Here is a 19,154-nt window from a genome sequence, read left to right on the forward strand (position 1 = left end):
AGGCTAATTTATCACAGCTACTAGGGACGGTCATTTCAACATTTGTGTACTTACATTGATAGCCGAGTACCCGAGTTGGTTACTCGCAAAAACAATTGAGACCCAGCCAGTGAAGTAATCCCGACTGGTCCTGGCTAACGCCGCCATGCTAACCCTGCTAACGGCTAACGTTACCGGAGGACCAGGCAAGCAACCACGGCTGTTTATAACGTGTAGCCTGTTCAGCGGCTGTAGCTGACAACGGTGAGTTATTTGAAGCCAAGAGAGGGGGGCTGTAAATCGGAAAGAGAGGACCTTGAGTTTGCAGTGTGTTTAGCGATTGTTGCCATAATTCTACGCCAATAAAGTCTGTTCAGTCGGGTGGAAAAGGACTGCAAGGTAGTGGTATTTTTAGTGGTTCCTATCGTAATTCTAAGCCGAGGAAGTGTGTCTGTCTGGCGTGTGGAGAGACGGCGAGGTTGTGGGATTTTAGCAGTTCCAACGGTAATCCTAAACCTAGGAAGTGTGTCTGTCAGTCGGGTGCAGAGCTCCACGTGAACACGGGCTTTTATGACTGTCAATATAGCCAGCATCTAACGTTAGCTACTCCGCTGTGCTGTGGAGCAATGTCTCAGCTATGTGAGACAAGCCGCCTAGCAACATTGTTGTGGATGCTGCAGTCTCAGCCTGGCAACCAACGTGAACTTCGAGTCTGGGGAGGAGGGGGGGGTGGAGGAGACGACTCTCTCCAGTATTTTGAATTTGTACTGCAGTAACTATTTTAAACACTAGCTGTCAGTATTACATATTGGACCTTTAAGGTTCTGGCAATGAGTAATGAAAAATGGCCCAACGTGCATTTGAAAATCTCCCTGCACGCAATTGGATAACACTACGACCAATCACAACAATACACGGGGTGATGTATCCAGAGCCCCCAAACGCTAGTGCTACCAGAGGAGCTAACTGGTAGATTAAACTCTTAGCTACCAGAGGAGCTAACTGGGAGATTAAACTCTTAGCTACCAGAGGAGCTAACTGGTAGATTAAACTCTTAGCTACCAGAGGAGCTAACTGGTAGATTAAACTCTTAGCTACCAGAGGAGCTAACTGGTAGATTAAACTCTTAGCTACCAGCAGAGCTAACTGGTAGATTAAACTCTTAGCTACCAGAGGAGCTAACTGGGAGATTAAACTCTTAGCTACCAGAGGAGCTAACTGGTAGATTAAACTCTTAGCTACCAGCGGAGCTAACTGGTAGATTAAACTCTTAGCTACCAGAGGAGCTAACTGGTAGATTAAACTCTTAGCTACTACAGCAGAGCTAACTGGTAGATTAAACTCTTAGCTACCAGAGGAGCTAACTGGTAGATTAAACTCTTAGCTACCAGAGGAGCTAACTGGGGATATTAAACTCTTAGCTACCAGAGGAGCTAACTGGGAGATTAAACTCTTAGCTACCAGACGAGAGCTAACTGGGATATTAAACTCTTAGCTACCAGAGGAGCTAACTGGGAGATTAAACTCTTGCCGTATCCGGTTGGCAAAACAGCAAAACCGTCCTTCTGCAAAGGAACGATTGAGCGCCGTCTTCTGTTCCTCTTTTAGATAAAAAGCCAAGTCTAACTCGTTCATTGTAGCGGCCAAAGCCGTTTCAAACAACTGGTGTTCATCCGTAGCCATCTTGCAATGTTTACTAATGACTTCAACGTCGCAGCGCTGTCGTCTTCTGTTTAGCTCGCCTCTGGCCCGCCTACATCAGATACAGCGATGTGATTGGTGCAGCTCGGCTACAAGTCATAGTTAATGAGCATCATTACTGAATGCCAGAGAGACTCGCTGAGCAAATTCCTTCCTTCCAAATTACTTACTTAACCGTAATCTCCGCCGAAATGACGGGCAGCTCGCGGTGCTCTGTACCTCACAGTCACCTATTCTTGGATAACTGAGCCACCAACTGCTGCTGAGCTGATGGAGCACCAAGCGGAGCACCGGAGCCATCTACTACATATACTAAATGCCGCTGATACGACGAGCTGTGACGGAGGTCTGTAGCGGCTTAAACAACTAGCATCTAAACCATGACTTTAAAGGGTACTTTAAGCTACAGAATAAAGTTGTTACCCAGAGTTGTGACCAGCTCCATTAGGTCGTTGGGTCCTTTCCCCTTCAGCGTCTCCAGACACTCGATCACCTCCAGACTGTTGCCCACACAGCGACCAATCGTACCGTCCATAGAGCTGAGGGCCGCCCCTGTACGCATACCCAGGCTGTTTCCCACCTTTACCTGAAATAACACACACATCATCATTAGCAGTACAACATGTTAAAGGTTTTCTCTTGGACAGTGTGAAACAGAAAGATATCGTTCAGTAATTACAACTAAATGAGCTATTCTATAGAAGTCAATGAGGAAATGAGCTTACTTCTCACTTGATTTGTTACGTTTGTTATTTATGGTCTCAATCGCTAGTTTCATAACACTTTTGTCGCTTAGAAATGTCTTGTTCTGCCAACCAAGCTAGCTAGCTCGTGCTAGTGTTAGCTGGTAATGTAAGAGAAAGTTTGCCGATTTTCAATCCGCTCAGCCAAACATGCAGATGCACGGCTCTAGTAACCGGAGTTTCACGCCGGCAGAACTCCACTGGATGACTCGCTTCAGAAGGGTTGAAAATTTCTCTCTTTAGCACATCACCATGAAACCATACACAACAGTAGCCTGGTCCTACCAGACTCTGGTCCATTAGCCTGGTCCTACCAGACTCTGGTCCATTAGCCTGGTTCTACCAGACTCTGGTACACTAGCCTGGTCCTACCAGACTCTGGTCCACTAGCCTGGTCCTACTAGACTCTGGTCCATTAGCCTGGTCCTACCAGACTCTGGTCCATTTCATTGGTCCAGAGAGTCTGGCCTCTCTCCATTGACAAGTGTTAACTTCCTTGAAGGCGGGTACTCTGTTGAAGTTTAAAACTATTGGATCTGCCATAACCAATCGCTAACGTTTGGTCGTGACGTCGGCTTAGCATCGCTAGCGTTAGCCTTATCCAACTCCTTCACCACTAATGGAGCGAGCTGGAAAATCAAACTGTTCCCGAACCCCGTGGGGAGGAGGGCCACAACATCATGGCCACCAACACAACTCAGCAAATATTGTGTGATTATTTGTTTGGGCTTTTCCGCCTTTATTTTGACAGGACAGCTAGGTGAGAAAGGGGAGAGAGAGAGGGGGAAGACATGCAGGAAATCGTCACAGGCCGGATTCGAACCCATACCAACCCAACATAAACCTCTCAGTATATGTGCGCCTGCTCTACCCACTGAACCAACCCAGCCACACAGCAACGATTGTTCTTGCTCGGGCTTTAACTTCTGGATATTCGGCAGCGTTGCCACAATGGACCGAATGGCTTCGCTCGCATCTTTTAGCACACGTCCTCAATGTCATAGTTCTCGGCTACTCCCTCTGTTCGCTGATTGGACCGCCAAATATTTGGCTGGAGAAAACCCAAGAATATACTGCAAACTCAGACGTAGTACTGAAGGAAAATGAAACTTGAGCGGAAGAACGTAGGAGGGCGGACACAACAGTTGCTTTTTGGCTACTGGCTCCAAAATACCAAAGAATTTCTAATAAGGGAAGAAGTTCCACTCTCTTGTTACTTCCAGCTTCTGAACTGGTTGCAGCTCCACTCTGGTTCCATATGAGGGCGCTCACAGGCCAGTGCAGAATGAATGGGACTCTACGGAGCTATACTCCCTCAAAAATCCACTTTTCTCAGGATATCATTTTTTGTCTAGTAATTTGAATGTTGCATTGAAAGGGGAGGCTAAGAAAATACACACTGCTGGGTGTTGGATTATTTTAAAGTGGCTTTTTTGTTCTAAAAAGCCTTTTAAAATGTCAATGACGTCATACACATATACGGCCAGAGATGCTGCTTTACGGCAAGCTCTGAGTCACTTCCTTTGTTCTCTCGAAGCATCGACAACACAGCTGACAGGTTAGACTCTCCCTGTTAATACAGCACGGCTGACAGGTTAGACTCTCCCTGTTAATACAACACAGCTGACAGGTTAGACTCTCTCTGTTAATACAACACAGCTGACAGGTTAGACTCTCCCTGTTAATACAGCACGGCTGACAGGTTAGACTCCCTGTTAATACAGCATGGCTGACAGGTTAGACTCTCCCTGTTAATACAGCACAGCTGACAGGTTAGACTCTCCCTGTTAATACAACACAGCTGACAGGTTAGGCTCTCCCTGTGTTTTAAAGACCACGCCGAAATATTCACTCTGACATTCTGGTTCTGCTTTGGATGCCGTCAAGCAGGATCTCCGATCGTAATCAGTCCTTCACTGACCAATCAGCATTCATTAGCAGAATGCTAGCGTGTTATGGGCAACAACTACTCAACCTGTAAGAAATCGAAAGGACACAAGTACTCGTTCATTCAACTTTTGACCTATAATCCATGTTGAACTGGCAAAAACTACAATCAAATCTGAGATTCCTCAACGACAATCAGGTGAAAGAGACAAATGTAGCCGTCTAGCTCCATAGAGTCCCATTCATTTAGCGTCTAGCTCCATAGAGTCCCATTCATTTAGCACTGGACCGCGATCTCTGGTGGAACTGCAACCAAAGTAGGTACAATGGGGCTGAATAGGGAGTGGAACAGCTTTCCGTAGACGGGCTTTGAAAATACCAAGATGAAAACTCGAGGCTTAAAAACAGCAGTCCACAAACCAATGGGTGACGTCACAGATGCTACGTCCATTATTTTTACAGTCTATGGCAGCTTGCGCTTCACAGTAAATTAATACATCTTAACATTATTAATACTTCTAATGAACTTACTAATAACTGTGCTAGTTCTCTAGCACTGTCCAGGTCTTTATACAGAGCAGCTCGTCCAAACTTCACATCCAGCACCAGAGCAGACAGAGACTCGGCCCCTTTCTTTGAGATAATCGAGCCTGACACAACACACACAGACATTTGAATTAATATTAAACTACTGTAGTATTCTTAGGTCATGTTAGTTACGTTAACACAAGTTCTGTACCAGCAATTAGCGGTAAGCAGTTCACTGTGCTGGTGACGTCCCGCATACCATACAGGACTCGATCCGCAGGAACCAACGTCTCCGTCTGACCCACAATGCAACAGCCCACTGAGTCTATGATGTTTTTGATCTGCACAGTCAGCACATGTTACTATTGATTAGTACAGAAGTACAGTTGAGCAGTGATTCCTGTGGGCCACTTGTGTTATCTCCTAACCATTTGCCAGGAAAACATGGTCCTTTGATAATATGACACTTTGTTCTTCTGTCTCGCTGTTCTATTTCGCTGTAAAATCCCTCAGACTTCATCAAACTCACTAATGATATAAGCTACAATATAAAACGTTTATTTCCCACATTCCCAACCAGGGTTACTTTTGCTAGTGGTACTAAAGATTGTGGATCAGTTTAACCCTCTGAGGTCTAAGGGTATTTCTTCTTAAAGTTACCTTTTTAAAGTATTTGCATATAACTGATCCCCATGTGTTTCATAACAAAATGTTCAGAACAAACTCAGCTTTCTGTATAGTGACGCCCACATTTTTTTCTAGAGCAATGTGTGAAGAGTAGCGCTGTTAGTTAAACGCGTTATTAACGGCGTTAACGCAAACCCATTTTAACGGCGTCAATTTTTTTAGCGCTAGATTAACGTTCTTTTTGGCCTGGCAAACGTTGTAGTTTTTTCACATGCTGTTGCAACAACTAGTAACGTTAGAAAAACTACAACACCACACCGGATCTAGCTAGACCGGAAACAAAACAACAGCACGCCGCACACTCTTGTTTGGGCTTGCGAGCCGGCCAAAGAGTAGTAGGCTAACGTTCGCTAACGTTACGTTTTGAGTGGATGGCGAGCGCTAGACGCTGAAATGGATGCCAATAAGATTCTGAATGGAAAGTTTACGCTACAAGGCAGAGCCTCTTACTGGCATGGATGACTGTCCCCAGGAACGGTGGTCCACACATGAAGGGGCACACAGTGAAATGGCCCGCCTTGCACTTAGCAAGTAAGGTGTTAGCAACACCGGCCACATCAGTACCTTCTGAAAGGTTGTTTTCACTGTCTTGGCATGTTGTACAAAAGAAGTGAGCTTCCCTGATGTATGAAAATGTCAACAGGCTTGTCTGTTTGAGTAACTGGCTCAAAGCAAATAAGTAGTAGGCTTACCTTTAATTGCTAACCGTTACTGTTCATTCTTTCTGAAATAAGAGGCTGGGTTGATGAGCTCTGGTGAATAAAGAGCAGTAGCCTGACTGCTATGTTCAAAGCAAACTTGAGAAAAAGAAAGTATTACGCCATGGTTTAACTGCACTATAAGCTGAGTCCTAGTTTGGACTTTACCTTTTATTTTGTATCGCCCTGTTTTGATCCCTCAGAAAGGGCAGTTGAAGGGGCTGTTTGTGTGACAAAGTCTTTTTTCACCCTTTTATTGATGGACAGTGTTACATTGTGTGAGAGATTATTTGCTCCAAGTGAGAATGTTAGTGTGAAATTGAATACTACAGTAATGCCAATGTTGTTTTCAATAAAAAAACATTTGCACAAAGCAAGCCGATCCACTTTTCCATGTTGATAAGAGCATTAAAATGAGAAAAAATAATGGGACAAAAGTAAATCAAGGGACATTTAGAATAGATAAAAATGTGCGATTAATTGCGAGTTAACTATGACAATTTCTGAAGAAACTGCGGAGTGAATGTATGTTTAAAGGTTGACACTAAACTGGATTGCTGGCTTAAATGTGTAAGAAGTAGGTGAAGTAGGAGGAATAGTTGAAAATGTGGGAATGGGTTTAATTAGTATGAGTGTAGGGCTGTGCAAGTAATCAGATTTTAATCATGATTATGATTTTGGCTCCTAACGATCACAAAAACAATGTAATCGAGAAAAACAATTATTTTGCACATTACGTTTTGCAAGTGAGTAAGTGAATTTTGTTGCCTGTATTATTTATTGATTATGAGGCAGTTGGGAGCTCAGTTCCTCCACAGATGTCACTGATTAGTTGTGCAACTGTTCTGTCATATTTTAAACTTCACAACTCCAGCAAAATGCATTTTGTAGTAAGTAGGCGAACCGTGTGTGTGTGTGTGTGTGTGTGTGTATAATTCATTATAAATCTTGACTGCAACTGTTCACATCAACATAATCTTGTAATCTTGCAGTACGTCCACATTTAAAGCTTATAAGAGACTTTGCGAGGCTGAAAACTGTTTTTTGGTGTTTGCTCTGCATAAAGTTGTGTCGCACTAAATCAACATGTAAAGTCAAAGTCCAGCTTTCATAAGACAAACTCACATGCTGGGGCCCGTTTCAGGAAGGAGGTTTAACAAACTGAGTCTAACCCTGAGTTGATTTACCCTGAGGCGGGAAACTCTGAGTTTTCGGTTCCAGAACAGCTGATTTGAGTTGGTTCAATCAACTCAGAGTAGGTTCACTCAGAGTTAAGCGCGTGCGCCACCACTATAAAAAGGCAGCATGAATGGAGCCATGACACTACGATTCACCATGGTAACAACCACAAAAAAAGTGGTCGGCGGAAATACTCATACGCACATACAGCGAGTATGTATGTATGTATGTATTTAGTTAAAAAAGCAACACATCGGCTGCTGCAAAAGAGAGAAAATTGCTGCTGGAGTCAATGCGTAAGTTCCAGTATAGTGTATTAATCATCATATTTAATCATAAGTATAATATTACTGGTGAAATGGTATTGAACCTATAATCTATTTCATTTAGGTGCAATCCTGTGGGCGAAAAAGTCCTAAATTTACTAATCCTAGGCCCAATCTGAGGCTGCAGCACCATCATTAACAGAATTATAATTCATAATCTTTCACCATCATTCACCTGCAATACTGTGGAAGTCATTTTTAATGGCTCTTACTGGTTTGTGTCCCGGGAATACTACAAAAACGTTTCAGAGCGAGTCATACTCTTCTGACGGTGCTTTGCTATACAGTGGCTTTACTAATATGCTCTGCATCCCCGATGTAATGTAAAGAAAACTGCCGTTTGCAAAAAAAAACATAATGCGACACAAATAATCTGCTGGGATGAAGAGCATGTCCACGATGGGTGACGTTAGTGATATGAGGACGGATAAGGTTATGTAGGCTAACTGATAGACTGGGAAGAAAACAATACTGCTCAAATAGGTATAGGCTAGTATCTGGAAATGAAAATACATCTACTGTATAGTTGGGGCCTCAATATCATCTCCCGACGTATGTTTAACTCCCCGCGAAGTAATACAGCTTCTTCATCAACGGGATCGTCGACAAAAGGACATGCCATGTTTTGAGAAGAAAAACGTTTTATAGTCTGCCTAACATGGTCAATAAACCAACCCTGTTTCTTTTTTTTATTCATGCAGATAACAAACTGCACTAAAATGCGCCTGATACAGACTGAATGAATGAATGAGGAAATGAAAGAGAGCTGTGTCAGAGGGAGGAGACTGAGAGAAACTCCAGGTTTCTTGAAGAAAACCTGAGTTACTAACTGACTCTGAGGTGAAGTTCCCTCTCTTTCTGAAACAGAAAACCCAGAGTTTCCCTCATCTCGGGGTTAGAAAACCCAGAGTTTTCACTAAACCTGCTTTCTGAAACGGGGCCCTTGTTAACAACACGAGCGGTTATCATTATGGCCAGACATGGCAGGCGTGAGATTTTTAGGGCTATTTTGCTTCCATAACATGTCTTCTATATTGACTATAGTGGAAATATAACATCCAAAAATACACATTTAGGAACAAATATATACCTCCGCCCCTGCTGATGATGGTGCTAGATAAAAAGTCAGAATCAATACATTTATATTTCCGTTTCCATGTTTCTTTCTTGGCTAAACATTCAAACACGCTTAAGAAGGATGTCCTGCCCCAAAAGTCTGTGTGGCAATAAGAAGTATTAATTGGAGTGCTGTCCAAACTACCTTTTTATATATTATTATCCACATTAAGGATTCAGCCCCCAGTCATCTAAGCTTTAATGTGAGTTGAGCGCGTTAGGTCTTATTTTTTATTGGCTAAATATTTTCCAACATCGTCACAGTTTGTCAGTGAGCCCGTTTATAAAACAATAGTTTGTTACACCTGATCTGTTGATTGCTGGATGTTGAATCCTGGAATTGATTCCAGTTTATCCAGAGTTCCTCCTGTGTGAGCCAAGCCCCGCCCACTGATCATAGGCACCTGAGAAACACACACCTGGTGTTATGACATCTTAGACGTACATGTCTATATGAGTAGATTAAATACAGGTTAATGTGTGTTGTCACTGCCCGATGTGAGTCAAGCGCAGATGTGAGTCGTGCGTGCTCAAATTTGTGAAATCCATAAAATAATAAACGTTTCTCTTTACATACAATAACAGAAGATGGAAATCATTTCAAAAACATTTTAGCTATCTATGATTGATTGCTAACGTTAGCTCAAAACACCATTCAAGTGACAGCCTTTGTTGTGTTTGATTGCAGCTGTAGGTCCATTTTTACTGTATTGACATTACAGAAGTCTCTTGTTAGCATCTTGTAGGCTACTTTTGCATGCGCAACTCACATCTACGCTTGACTCACATCAGGCAGTGACGGTGTACCTTATAGCCACAGGCAGCTAGCGCAGGCGTTAATACCAGACTGACTTTATCTCCCACCCCTCCTGTTGAGTGCTTGTCAACCACCAGCCCCGCCCACTCTTTTGGCCATGACATCACTTCCCCTGATAACATCATCTCCTTGGTCAGGGTCACAATCTCCTTATCCGTCATTCCCTTCTGCCAGATAGCCATCAGCATGGCCCCTTAACGGAGAAAGAAGAGGGAAAATTCTGGTGATAAATGACCTCTGTAGTGGAAGTTTTCTTGTGTGTGGATTTAAAAGAAACACAAGAATTGAAACTAATAAAGACTTACTGAGAATAAAACCAAAGTTTGGTCTTTGAGTATTTATTTACTTTTGCAAAAGCAGAGAAAACAGTTTCACATAGCATCAAAGCACATCTGAAAGGGTCTTCTGACCAAGCCAACAAATCCATACATCTATATAGTAGAAACTCCCTTAAACCACCCCCAGTCAGGTTATCTTTAGCAGCTTCACAGATGAAAAGACACCATAAACAGTCAAATCCTTTTACAACCTTCCCCTCTGCTCCTGTGCCCAACTTAGCCTAAACACCAATGTAGCGTAGGAGACAGAAAATGAGACACAGCTCAAATGTTATGGCCCTCTTCACACTTATCTGCTTTATCTATAGCTTCAACTAGGCTCAAGGTTTTACGACGCCAGTTGCTTCTCCTTGAAGTCCCAGAGTTTACACAACATTTAAAGAACATAAGAGAATCTTGTAGGATATTAAACTATTATGTTAAAATAAAATTTTGCCATTACGCCTCCGTAAAGTGTTTTTGATGTTTGAGTTAAAAAGGTCGTACCTGTCTGACAGTCTTGTATAGTTTTGTCTGTAACGCTTTCGATGAAGGCTTTGATCTCTTCATCACTGAGCGCTCCTCCGTCTCTCTTCTTCTTGATCAGATCTGGGATGGACAACATATCGACCTGGAAAGACAAAACAATTGGATGAATTTATGAGCGTCTATCAGATCAGCACTCCCAAAACCTTATTGGACTAAAAAAAACGGTTTTCAAAACCAACATATGACAACCACCCAGCCGAAAATAACGCCACCTTCAATGACCGACACCTAGCCAACGACCCGAATGAGTTCTACTGTTGATTTGAAAGACAAAAGGACAGTCCTGACACCATCCCCCAAGACACCTCCCTACAGCTACAGCCACTGTGCTTCACCTCCACCTCCCCCACCTCAGCAGGGTCCTGGGCCTCCCCACCAATGCCCTCCATAAAGGTCCCCCCCTCCACCTCAGTGACGACTCTCTCCATCCATGAGAGGGACAGAACCCCAGGAAAGCTGCTGGACCGGATGCTGTCTCCCCGTCCAGCTTGAAGCACTGCGCTGATCAGTTGTCTCCAGTGTTCACAGACATTTTTAACACCTCACTGGAGACATACCACATGCCAGCCTGCTTCAAGACCTCAACCATTATCCCTGTCCCCAAGAAGCCAAGGACCACAGGACTTAACGACTTCAGACCCGTCGCCCTGACCTCTGTGGTTATGAAGTCCTTCGAGCGCCTTGTGCTTTCACACCTCAAAGACATCACCGACCCCCTCCTGATCTGACGTCTACATCTTGACAGAGAGCATAGCTCCGACTGCCGACACACACACACACACACACAGAGCTGTGGTGTTGACGGAGTGAGTCACGGCAATGCCGGTAAAGTGGTTGCAAGTGTATATATATATATGTATAAGTGTATATAACATACCACCTTAAATAACAAAGTTTCTGCAGGAACACTAATTTTATGTTTTATAATTTTTATGTTTTATTCTGACTGGCTTCAAAAATAAAAAAAATATACTATCTCTTTTCGACCATGACCTGAACTGAGGAGCCCTATTCCACGAAACATTAAAACCCATCTGTGCCTAATTAGGAAAACATTTGGTGAAACAACACAATGTTATTTAACCAAATGTCCTTTTTTGTCACTTAGGGGGACGTTGCATTGACTTACATTAATTCACTAAAGAGAAATTCCATTTATTACTACTTTATACTTCTACTTCAGTACATTTATTTGACTTTTTACTTCACAAATTATTTCTACACTAAGAAATTCTTCTTTTACTCTTAGTTGCTTGTTTGTTCGATACTGCTTCGTCCATTCTGACATTTTGCCTCATGTGAGAATGTCAACGAATGCCAACTTGTGACAATAGAGACGAATGCCAACTCATGTGAGAAGGCCAACAATGGCCGTTCAGACTTGTCCTTGGGTGTCTCCATAGAGAGCCAAGAGCACTAACAAACATTGAGGATCTTGGCAACGATCCCACAGAAGTTAAATAGCTGGGTTTCGCTACCATTCAGTCAGAACTAAAGAAGTCTCTCGGATGACGGATGAAACGTCTTCGTAGCACCTTTAACCAAGTCCATTTGCCCTTGAGTTTAAACCCTTACCTGGATTACTATGACCTGGATGACCACTTATCTTCAGATGTGTTGATGTTGAATGTTTGTGATAAACTGAAGGATGAAGTCTTCCTTTATGTGTTGAGAAAATTCTCCTTCTTAAACTAAATACAGTCTTTAAAAAGCCTCTTGGACCAGCTGGAAAATGTGTCGTCACAGAGCTGAAAACGGGGCTGTTTTTCTGATTCCATGAAAAGTTGTAAAAAAGAGATATGTGTTTCTCACATGACAGCGACGCTACAAACATGATGATCTGTTAGAATATGATGCATTGCTGCAGATTATGACCCAACACTGTATACACACACACACACACACACACACACACACACACACACACTCTCTCAGAGCGGTGTACCTGTTCTGGTGCTTTCAGTCAATGTTGAACGAGGTGTGTCAACCCTGCAGCTTGTTATAAAGCAGTCTCAGGTCAGGAGTCCACCAGCGAATGGCCAAACAGGAAGGAAGAGGAGGAGGAGGAGGAGTTCAACAGCCAATAAGGTTTTAGTTCTGGTTTACCAGTTTAACTCCTTTATCAAGTTACAGTTTATGTGGTAACTAGGGACATTTAGTAAGCACAATGTGTGTGAGTCCTGTCACACTGCATCTATCTCCTTATTCCAGGTAGTTAAGCACAATTATTGTCTCTAAACAGTTTTTTTTGACAGCTGAGATCCAAATTATCTCAGTATCCTGAAATAAAATAAGTTAAGTTAAAAATAATGGACGCAGCATCGGTGACGTCACCCATTGGTTTGTAGACTGCCATTTTGGAGCCAGGAGTTTGCTTTTTGGCTGTCGCCATCTTGGTATATTGGAGCCAGAAGTGACCATATTTGGACAAAAGGGCGGAGCTGGTGAGGATGACGCGGCTAAGCCAGTGTTGTGTATGGTTTAATGGTGCTAAGCTAAATGCTAAAGAGTGTAGGCCGATGTTTAACCCTTCTGACGCGAGTCATCAAGCGGAATTTTGCCAGCAGGGGAACACGGACCTCCGGGTACTGGTGCCATTTAGTTGCATGTACTGCAGTACACGGAGCTGGTTAAAAAATACAGCATGTCATGAGCAGTGGAACGACGAACGCCGTGCAACCAGTAACCAGAAACAGCTCAAACACAGCGTTCGTGATTCGACTGCTCATGACAACTGTCGACTGGCTACTGTCTTTACGATCTGTTTTTTTTTAGTCGTATAGAAATAGAGATTTACCATGTGCCCCGAAAGCTAGCATTAGCATGAAATAACAATGAAATGCTGCGTATAGGAAAATATTGACTTTAGACCAGGTTTTTGTTGGTCAATGGTGCCATCACTTCCCGCTGCCTGAAGATAGCAATACGCCCAGAATGCACCTGAACACACCTCCCTGTAAGACCAGCACGCCCAGAATGCACCTGAACACACCTCCCTGTAAGACCAGCACACCCAGAATGCACCTGAACACACCTCCCTGTAAGACCAGCACGCCCAGAATGCACCTGAACACACCTCCCTGTAAGACCAGCACGCCCAGAATGCACCTGAACACACCTCCCTGTAAGACCAGCACGCCCAGAATGCACCTGAACACACCTCCCTGTAAGACCAGCACGCCCAGAATGCACCTGAACACACCTCCCTGTAAGACCAGCACGCCCAGAATGCACCTGAACACACCTCCCTGTAAGACCAGCACGCCCAGAATGCACCTGAACACACCTCCCTGTAAGACCAGCACGCCCATGGGCCACAGATGGGCGCAGGTGCATTTGCAATTTAAACCACGTGGGCGCTGGACGGGAAATTAACTGCGTCGGTCTAAAACTAGCAAAGACACTTGCGTCGGACTTTGCGCTGCGCCAGGTGCAAGATGGGACCCTGAGTCCGAAATGTACGTCTGCAATTTAGGATGTTAAAAAATAAAAACAACCTCACTTGTCAATTCGGTATGGGTTCAATTTTCTGCGTTTTTTTGCATCCGTAGCAAAACATCTTGATGTGTTTTGACAAAGAGAAGGTATGAGCCAATTGAGAAATTCAGCATAGAAAGACGCTAGCAGAGTGATAGTGTGTCAACAGGTCAGATGGTAATACCCAGGAGGAGGAGGATGATGATGATGAGGAGAATGGAAGAGGGGAAGATGAGAACGCAGACAGAAAAAGGAGAGCAACAGTGTAGTGATGGAGACAGAGAGAGGGCAGCACACCTCCTTCAGGTAGCCGAGGTGCCAAACGCAAGAAGACGCAGGCAGAGAGAGGTAACTGTCGACGGAGAGAAGCGAGGGATGAAAGGAGGGAGAAGGAGAGAGCGACAGCAGCGTCACATTCTGTATTGTTTAAGCGAAATTTTTTGCATGGGGGATAATGTGCTCATGGTGTCAAAAATGCACATCCAGAAAGTTGTTAATTTAGGGCAAGACCGGAACATATGAGTATGGTTGGCAGCAGACTGGTTACACCTGTTAAAGGCGTCCCGGACAGTGGAGTAAATTTTAAACAATTTTGTGTTTGTGTAGTGGACTTTATGAAGAACATTGCATTGGATTAAGCCATGACGAGCACATATGGAGGAAGAATAAACCATAGCCAGAGCACGGTCCCATTGCTGGTCTGTAATAGTCATGTTCAGATCGCCATCCCATGCAGCTTTTGTCTAAGTACGAGGGCTCGCGGGGGACGAGCATAACAAATCGTACAGTAAAGAGACGCATTTATTTCGGTTAGGATCTATCGCCAGGAGGGAATCAGTCAGGGTTTCGGGGGGGGGGGGCAGTTTGGAAAGTGGGGGAAAGTCTTCTTGACAAAGTCCCTAATCTGGAAAAAGCGGAAAAAGGTGTGACTTAGGCAAGTCATAAAGGGAAGAGAGCTCTGTAAAGGATGCAAATATGCCATCCTTGTATAGGTCTTCGGGGACTGTAATATCGCCTTTTGGACCCTAGCAGGTTTGCTGCACCATAGACATTTTAGATATTGCTCTGTTCATCTTGTCAAAAAAAAGATTTAACGATAAGTACAGGGATGTGCTGGAAAAGATAAAGGAATTTGGGGAGGACAACCACCTTAATCAAATGTATCCGGCCCACGAGGGAGTTTTTTTTGACCAGAGGTAACAAGTCTTTTTAAAGGAGTTGGGAGTCAAGTTAGCTATTCGGTTCATAGAAGGTTCATGCAATCAATAGATCTTCTTATCTCCTCCACATCATCTCCTCCACATCATCTCCTCCACATCATCTCCTCCACATCATCTCCTCCCCTCAGGGGCTTTCTGTGCTTTTCACAAGGTCAGTGGCTGTCATGATGTATCTCATGAGAAACAAATAGTTTTCACACGCACTAAAGCTTTAAAGTGCCCATATTATACTTTTTCTGGGATTTGGGGAGTTGTTTTGTGTCTCTGGTGCTTCCACACGCATACACACTTTGTAAAAAAACCATCCATGCTGTTTAGAGTGAGATACGGTCTCTGAATGTGTCCTACCTTCAGTCTCCGGGTGAGTGAGAGAATCGGCACGGCTTGTGACGTCACAAGCCGAAACGAGCTGGCTAACCGCAACCGTTAGCTCGTAGCGTTAGCATGCTAATGCTAACGCTAGCATGCTACCTCGTTCTCAATAGCAAAGCACTGCTACAACACACACAAGTTCACCATAATCTACAAAAGAACTACTTCCATGTGCGTCCTCGTTTAGAAGAAGTCTCCCAGCTAATCCTGCCTTGTAACTGACTGAAGGTGGAGAAACAGCCTTTCTTTTACTGTCTATGGAGCTAGCTAGCTGACATGATCTACATCTGAGCTACTGAGCATGTGCGAGTGCAATCAAAGATAGTACAGAAGAAGAAGAAGAAAAGAGGTCTCACTCTGTAGCTAAAACAGAGACCAGCTGAAAAGAGGATCTGCAGCAGTGAGAGAGAGCTGTTTTTTTGACCTACTATACTATGACTTCTGTATGATTTTTTTTCAACATACTATAATATGACTTTTTTATGACTTTTTCAACGTACTGTGACTTTTATGACTACTGTGACATACTATACTATACTATACTATACTATACTATACTATGACATTTTTTGTGAATATTTTCGACATACTATACTATGACTTTTTTTGTGAATATTTTTGACATACTATACTATGACTTTTTTCGACATACTATAACTATGACTTTTTTCAACATACTATACTATGGCTTGTTTGTGAATATTTTTGACATACTACTGTATACTGACTTTTTTTTTGATCTGCTATACTATGACTTTTTATGACTTTTTATGACTTTTTTGGACATACTATACTGTGACTTTTTTACAACTTATGACTTTTTCTCATGACTTTTTTTCAACATACTATCCGATTACTTTTTATGACTTTCCACATACTATACTATGACTTTTTATGACTTTTTTGGACATACTATACTGTGACTTTTTTACAACTTATGACTTTTTCTCATGACTTTTTTCGACATACTATAAGATTACTTTTTTATGACTTTTTCAACATACTATAATATGACTTTTTTTGACTTCTAGGACTTTTTTTCATGACTTTTTTCGACATACTATACTATGACTTTTTTTGTGAATATTTTTGACATACTATACTATGACTTTTTTCATCACTTTTTTCGACAAACTATACTGTGACTTTTTTAATGACTTTTTTTGACATACTATACTATGCCTTTTTAGTGAATATTTTCAACATACTATGTATATATACTATGACTTTTTTCGACATCTATGACTTTTTTCATGACTTTTTTCGACATACTATACTATGACTTTTTTGTGAATATTTTTGACATACTATATGACTTTTTTGACTTTTTTCCGACATACTATCCTGTGACTTTTTAGTGAATATTTCAACAAACTATACTATGACTTTTTTGTGAATATTTTTGACATACTATTCTATTACTTTTTTCATCACTTTTTTTGACAAACTATACTGTGACTTTTTTAATGACTTTTTTGACATACTGTACTATGCCTTTTTAGTGAATATTTTCAACATACTATGTATGTATATATATTATGACGTTCTTTTGACTTCTAGGACTTTTTTTCATGACTTTTTTTGACCTACTATACTATGACTTTTTTGGACATACTATACTGTGACGTTTTTACGACTTATGACTTTTTCTCATGACTTTTTTCGACATGCTATAAGATTACTTATTTATGACTTTTTCGACATACTATAATATGACTTTTTAGTGAATATTTTTGACATACTATATACTATGACTTTTTTCGACATACTATACGATGACTTTTTATAACTTTTTCCACATACTATACTATGACTTTTTTGACATACTATACAATGCCTTTTTAGTGAATATTTTCAACATACTATGTATGTATATATACTATGACTTTTTCATGACTTTTTTCGACATACTATACTATGACTTTTTTGTGAATATTTTTGACATACTATACTATGACTTATTTATGACTTTTTTTCAACATACTATATGACTTTTTTTGACTTTTTTTTCCGACATACTATCCTGTGACTTTTTAGCGAATATTTCCACATACTATACTATTACTTATTTATGACTTTTTTTCAACATACTATACTATGACGTTCTTTTTGACTTCTAGGACTTTTTTTTCATGACTTTTTTTGACCTACTATACTATGACTTCTGTATGATTTTTTTTCAACATACTATAATATGACTTTTTTTTAATGACTTTTTCAACGTACTGTGACTTTTATGACTACTGACTTTTTGACATACTATACTATGACTATACTGAACATTTTACTATGACATATATTATGACTATTTTTTTCGACATACTATACTATGACTTTTTTGTGAATATTTTTGACATACTACTGTATACTGACTTTTTTCATGACTTTTTCTTGACCTGCTATACTGATAAACGATGTGACAGTTATCGAGACTTTGTATCACTTTTTATTTTAAAAGCTAACTCCTCTTATATCTTCCCCTCGATAACCCTCGCTCTACTATGCCCTCTTCTGCCGTACGGTTAACACCAGTTACCGTCAGCGGAGCGGATGTTTTGGCCTATACAAAAGGAGTTATTTTCAGACACTTCCCTGTTTTAAGTTTTATTATAGAGACACACACACCCATACTGAAGGGCCCTCGCCTGGGTCAGGGAACCCAAAGACGAGGCAAGAGACTTTGATTTACACCCCAAATATTCCCTTGGTCACGGGCGTTTTAACCTCCTATACAGAAAAAGTATTGCCAGAGGGAAGTTTCTTAATCATATCATTTTCAGTAATACTCACAGTTTAAAGCTGCTCTTCGCGGAATCACCAAAAGTTCAAATCCGCTGAAAAATGCAGTTTCCGATGAGTTGGGAGGAGGCTTGCTGTCAAAAATCGATCCCCGCTGGGTCGCAACTCACCCAGCGGTTAAAGAGGAGTCTTAACTGCCTCCCGTAGGGGTGTTAACCTACCGCTCGGCAGGGTTGAAGAAAAAGAGAAAAAACAATAAAAATCTTCAAAAAAGGCACAAAACAAATACGCGGGTTTTGTTCCCTAGGTCAAACTTGAACTCAGGTATTTTTATTTTACTTAAAGCAGACAGTTAAAAAAGGCAGAAAGCTAAACAGAAAAAGAAATGAGCAAAAATGCACTAAGTCCCTAACAGGATAAACATTGAATGCTCCAGTACGGAGGTTCTTTCAGTACAAAATGCCCCAAAAGAGAGGAGACAGGATTAACATTGAGTTACACCTTTTTATACATACATTGACCAGTTCACACCCATCATACCATCAGGGGCTGTCTTACCACCTCTTATGGCCTAATAAGGTATCATTTTTTAATGCAACTACAGGATAACAGACACTCACAGGAAGCCTCACATGTGATGACGTATCATATCCTATGCTTTGGTCAATCTAACAGAAACGACACAAGCGAGTGGTGATGCTCTTCCATCATACATGACAGCTTGACTCCCTTCTCCTAGCAGGTGAAGGTCAGTGTGAAGTTTTCATCAGTGCATATGTTTCACTTCAACTCCCCATTCCTTTCACTCCTACATGAACT

General features: G+C 41.8%; 1 protein-coding gene across 4 annotated transcripts in view; it reads right to left on the reverse strand.

Moving 5' to 3' along the window:
* Positions 1 to 15,998, reverse strand: part of tymp (thymidine phosphorylase) — a 21,156-nt gene extending 5,158 nt beyond the window's left edge. Inside the window, exons 1-7 of one of the 4 annotated variants that reach the window (XM_078281466.1) lie at positions 15,573 to 15,996; positions 10,486 to 10,609; positions 9,652 to 9,854; positions 9,150 to 9,248; positions 5,050 to 5,179; positions 4,842 to 4,960; positions 2,104 to 2,266 (exon numbers count right to left, since the gene is read on the reverse strand). In XM_078281466.1, the coding sequence (XP_078137592.1) occupies positions 2,104 to 2,266; positions 4,842 to 4,960; positions 5,050 to 5,179; positions 9,150 to 9,248; positions 9,652 to 9,854; positions 10,486 to 10,603 (832 nt within the window). In that variant the 5' untranslated portion in view covers positions 10,604 to 10,609; positions 15,573 to 15,996. Of the gene's footprint in view, positions 1 to 2,103; positions 2,267 to 4,841; positions 4,961 to 5,049; positions 5,180 to 9,149; positions 9,249 to 9,651; positions 9,855 to 10,485; positions 10,610 to 12,102; positions 12,355 to 12,472; positions 12,545 to 15,572 lie in introns of those variants that run through there. The other 3 variants (XM_078281467.1, XM_078281468.1, XM_078281469.1) reach the window with 3 other exon arrangements.
* Between the last annotated feature and the right edge of the window lie 3,156 nt (positions 15,999 to 19,154).

The sequence above is a fragment of the Sander vitreus genome, chromosome 23 (assembly GCF_031162955.1).
Source record: "Sander vitreus isolate 19-12246 chromosome 23, sanVit1, whole genome shotgun sequence".
NCBI lineage: Eukaryota > Metazoa > Chordata > Actinopteri > Perciformes > Percidae > Sander > Sander vitreus.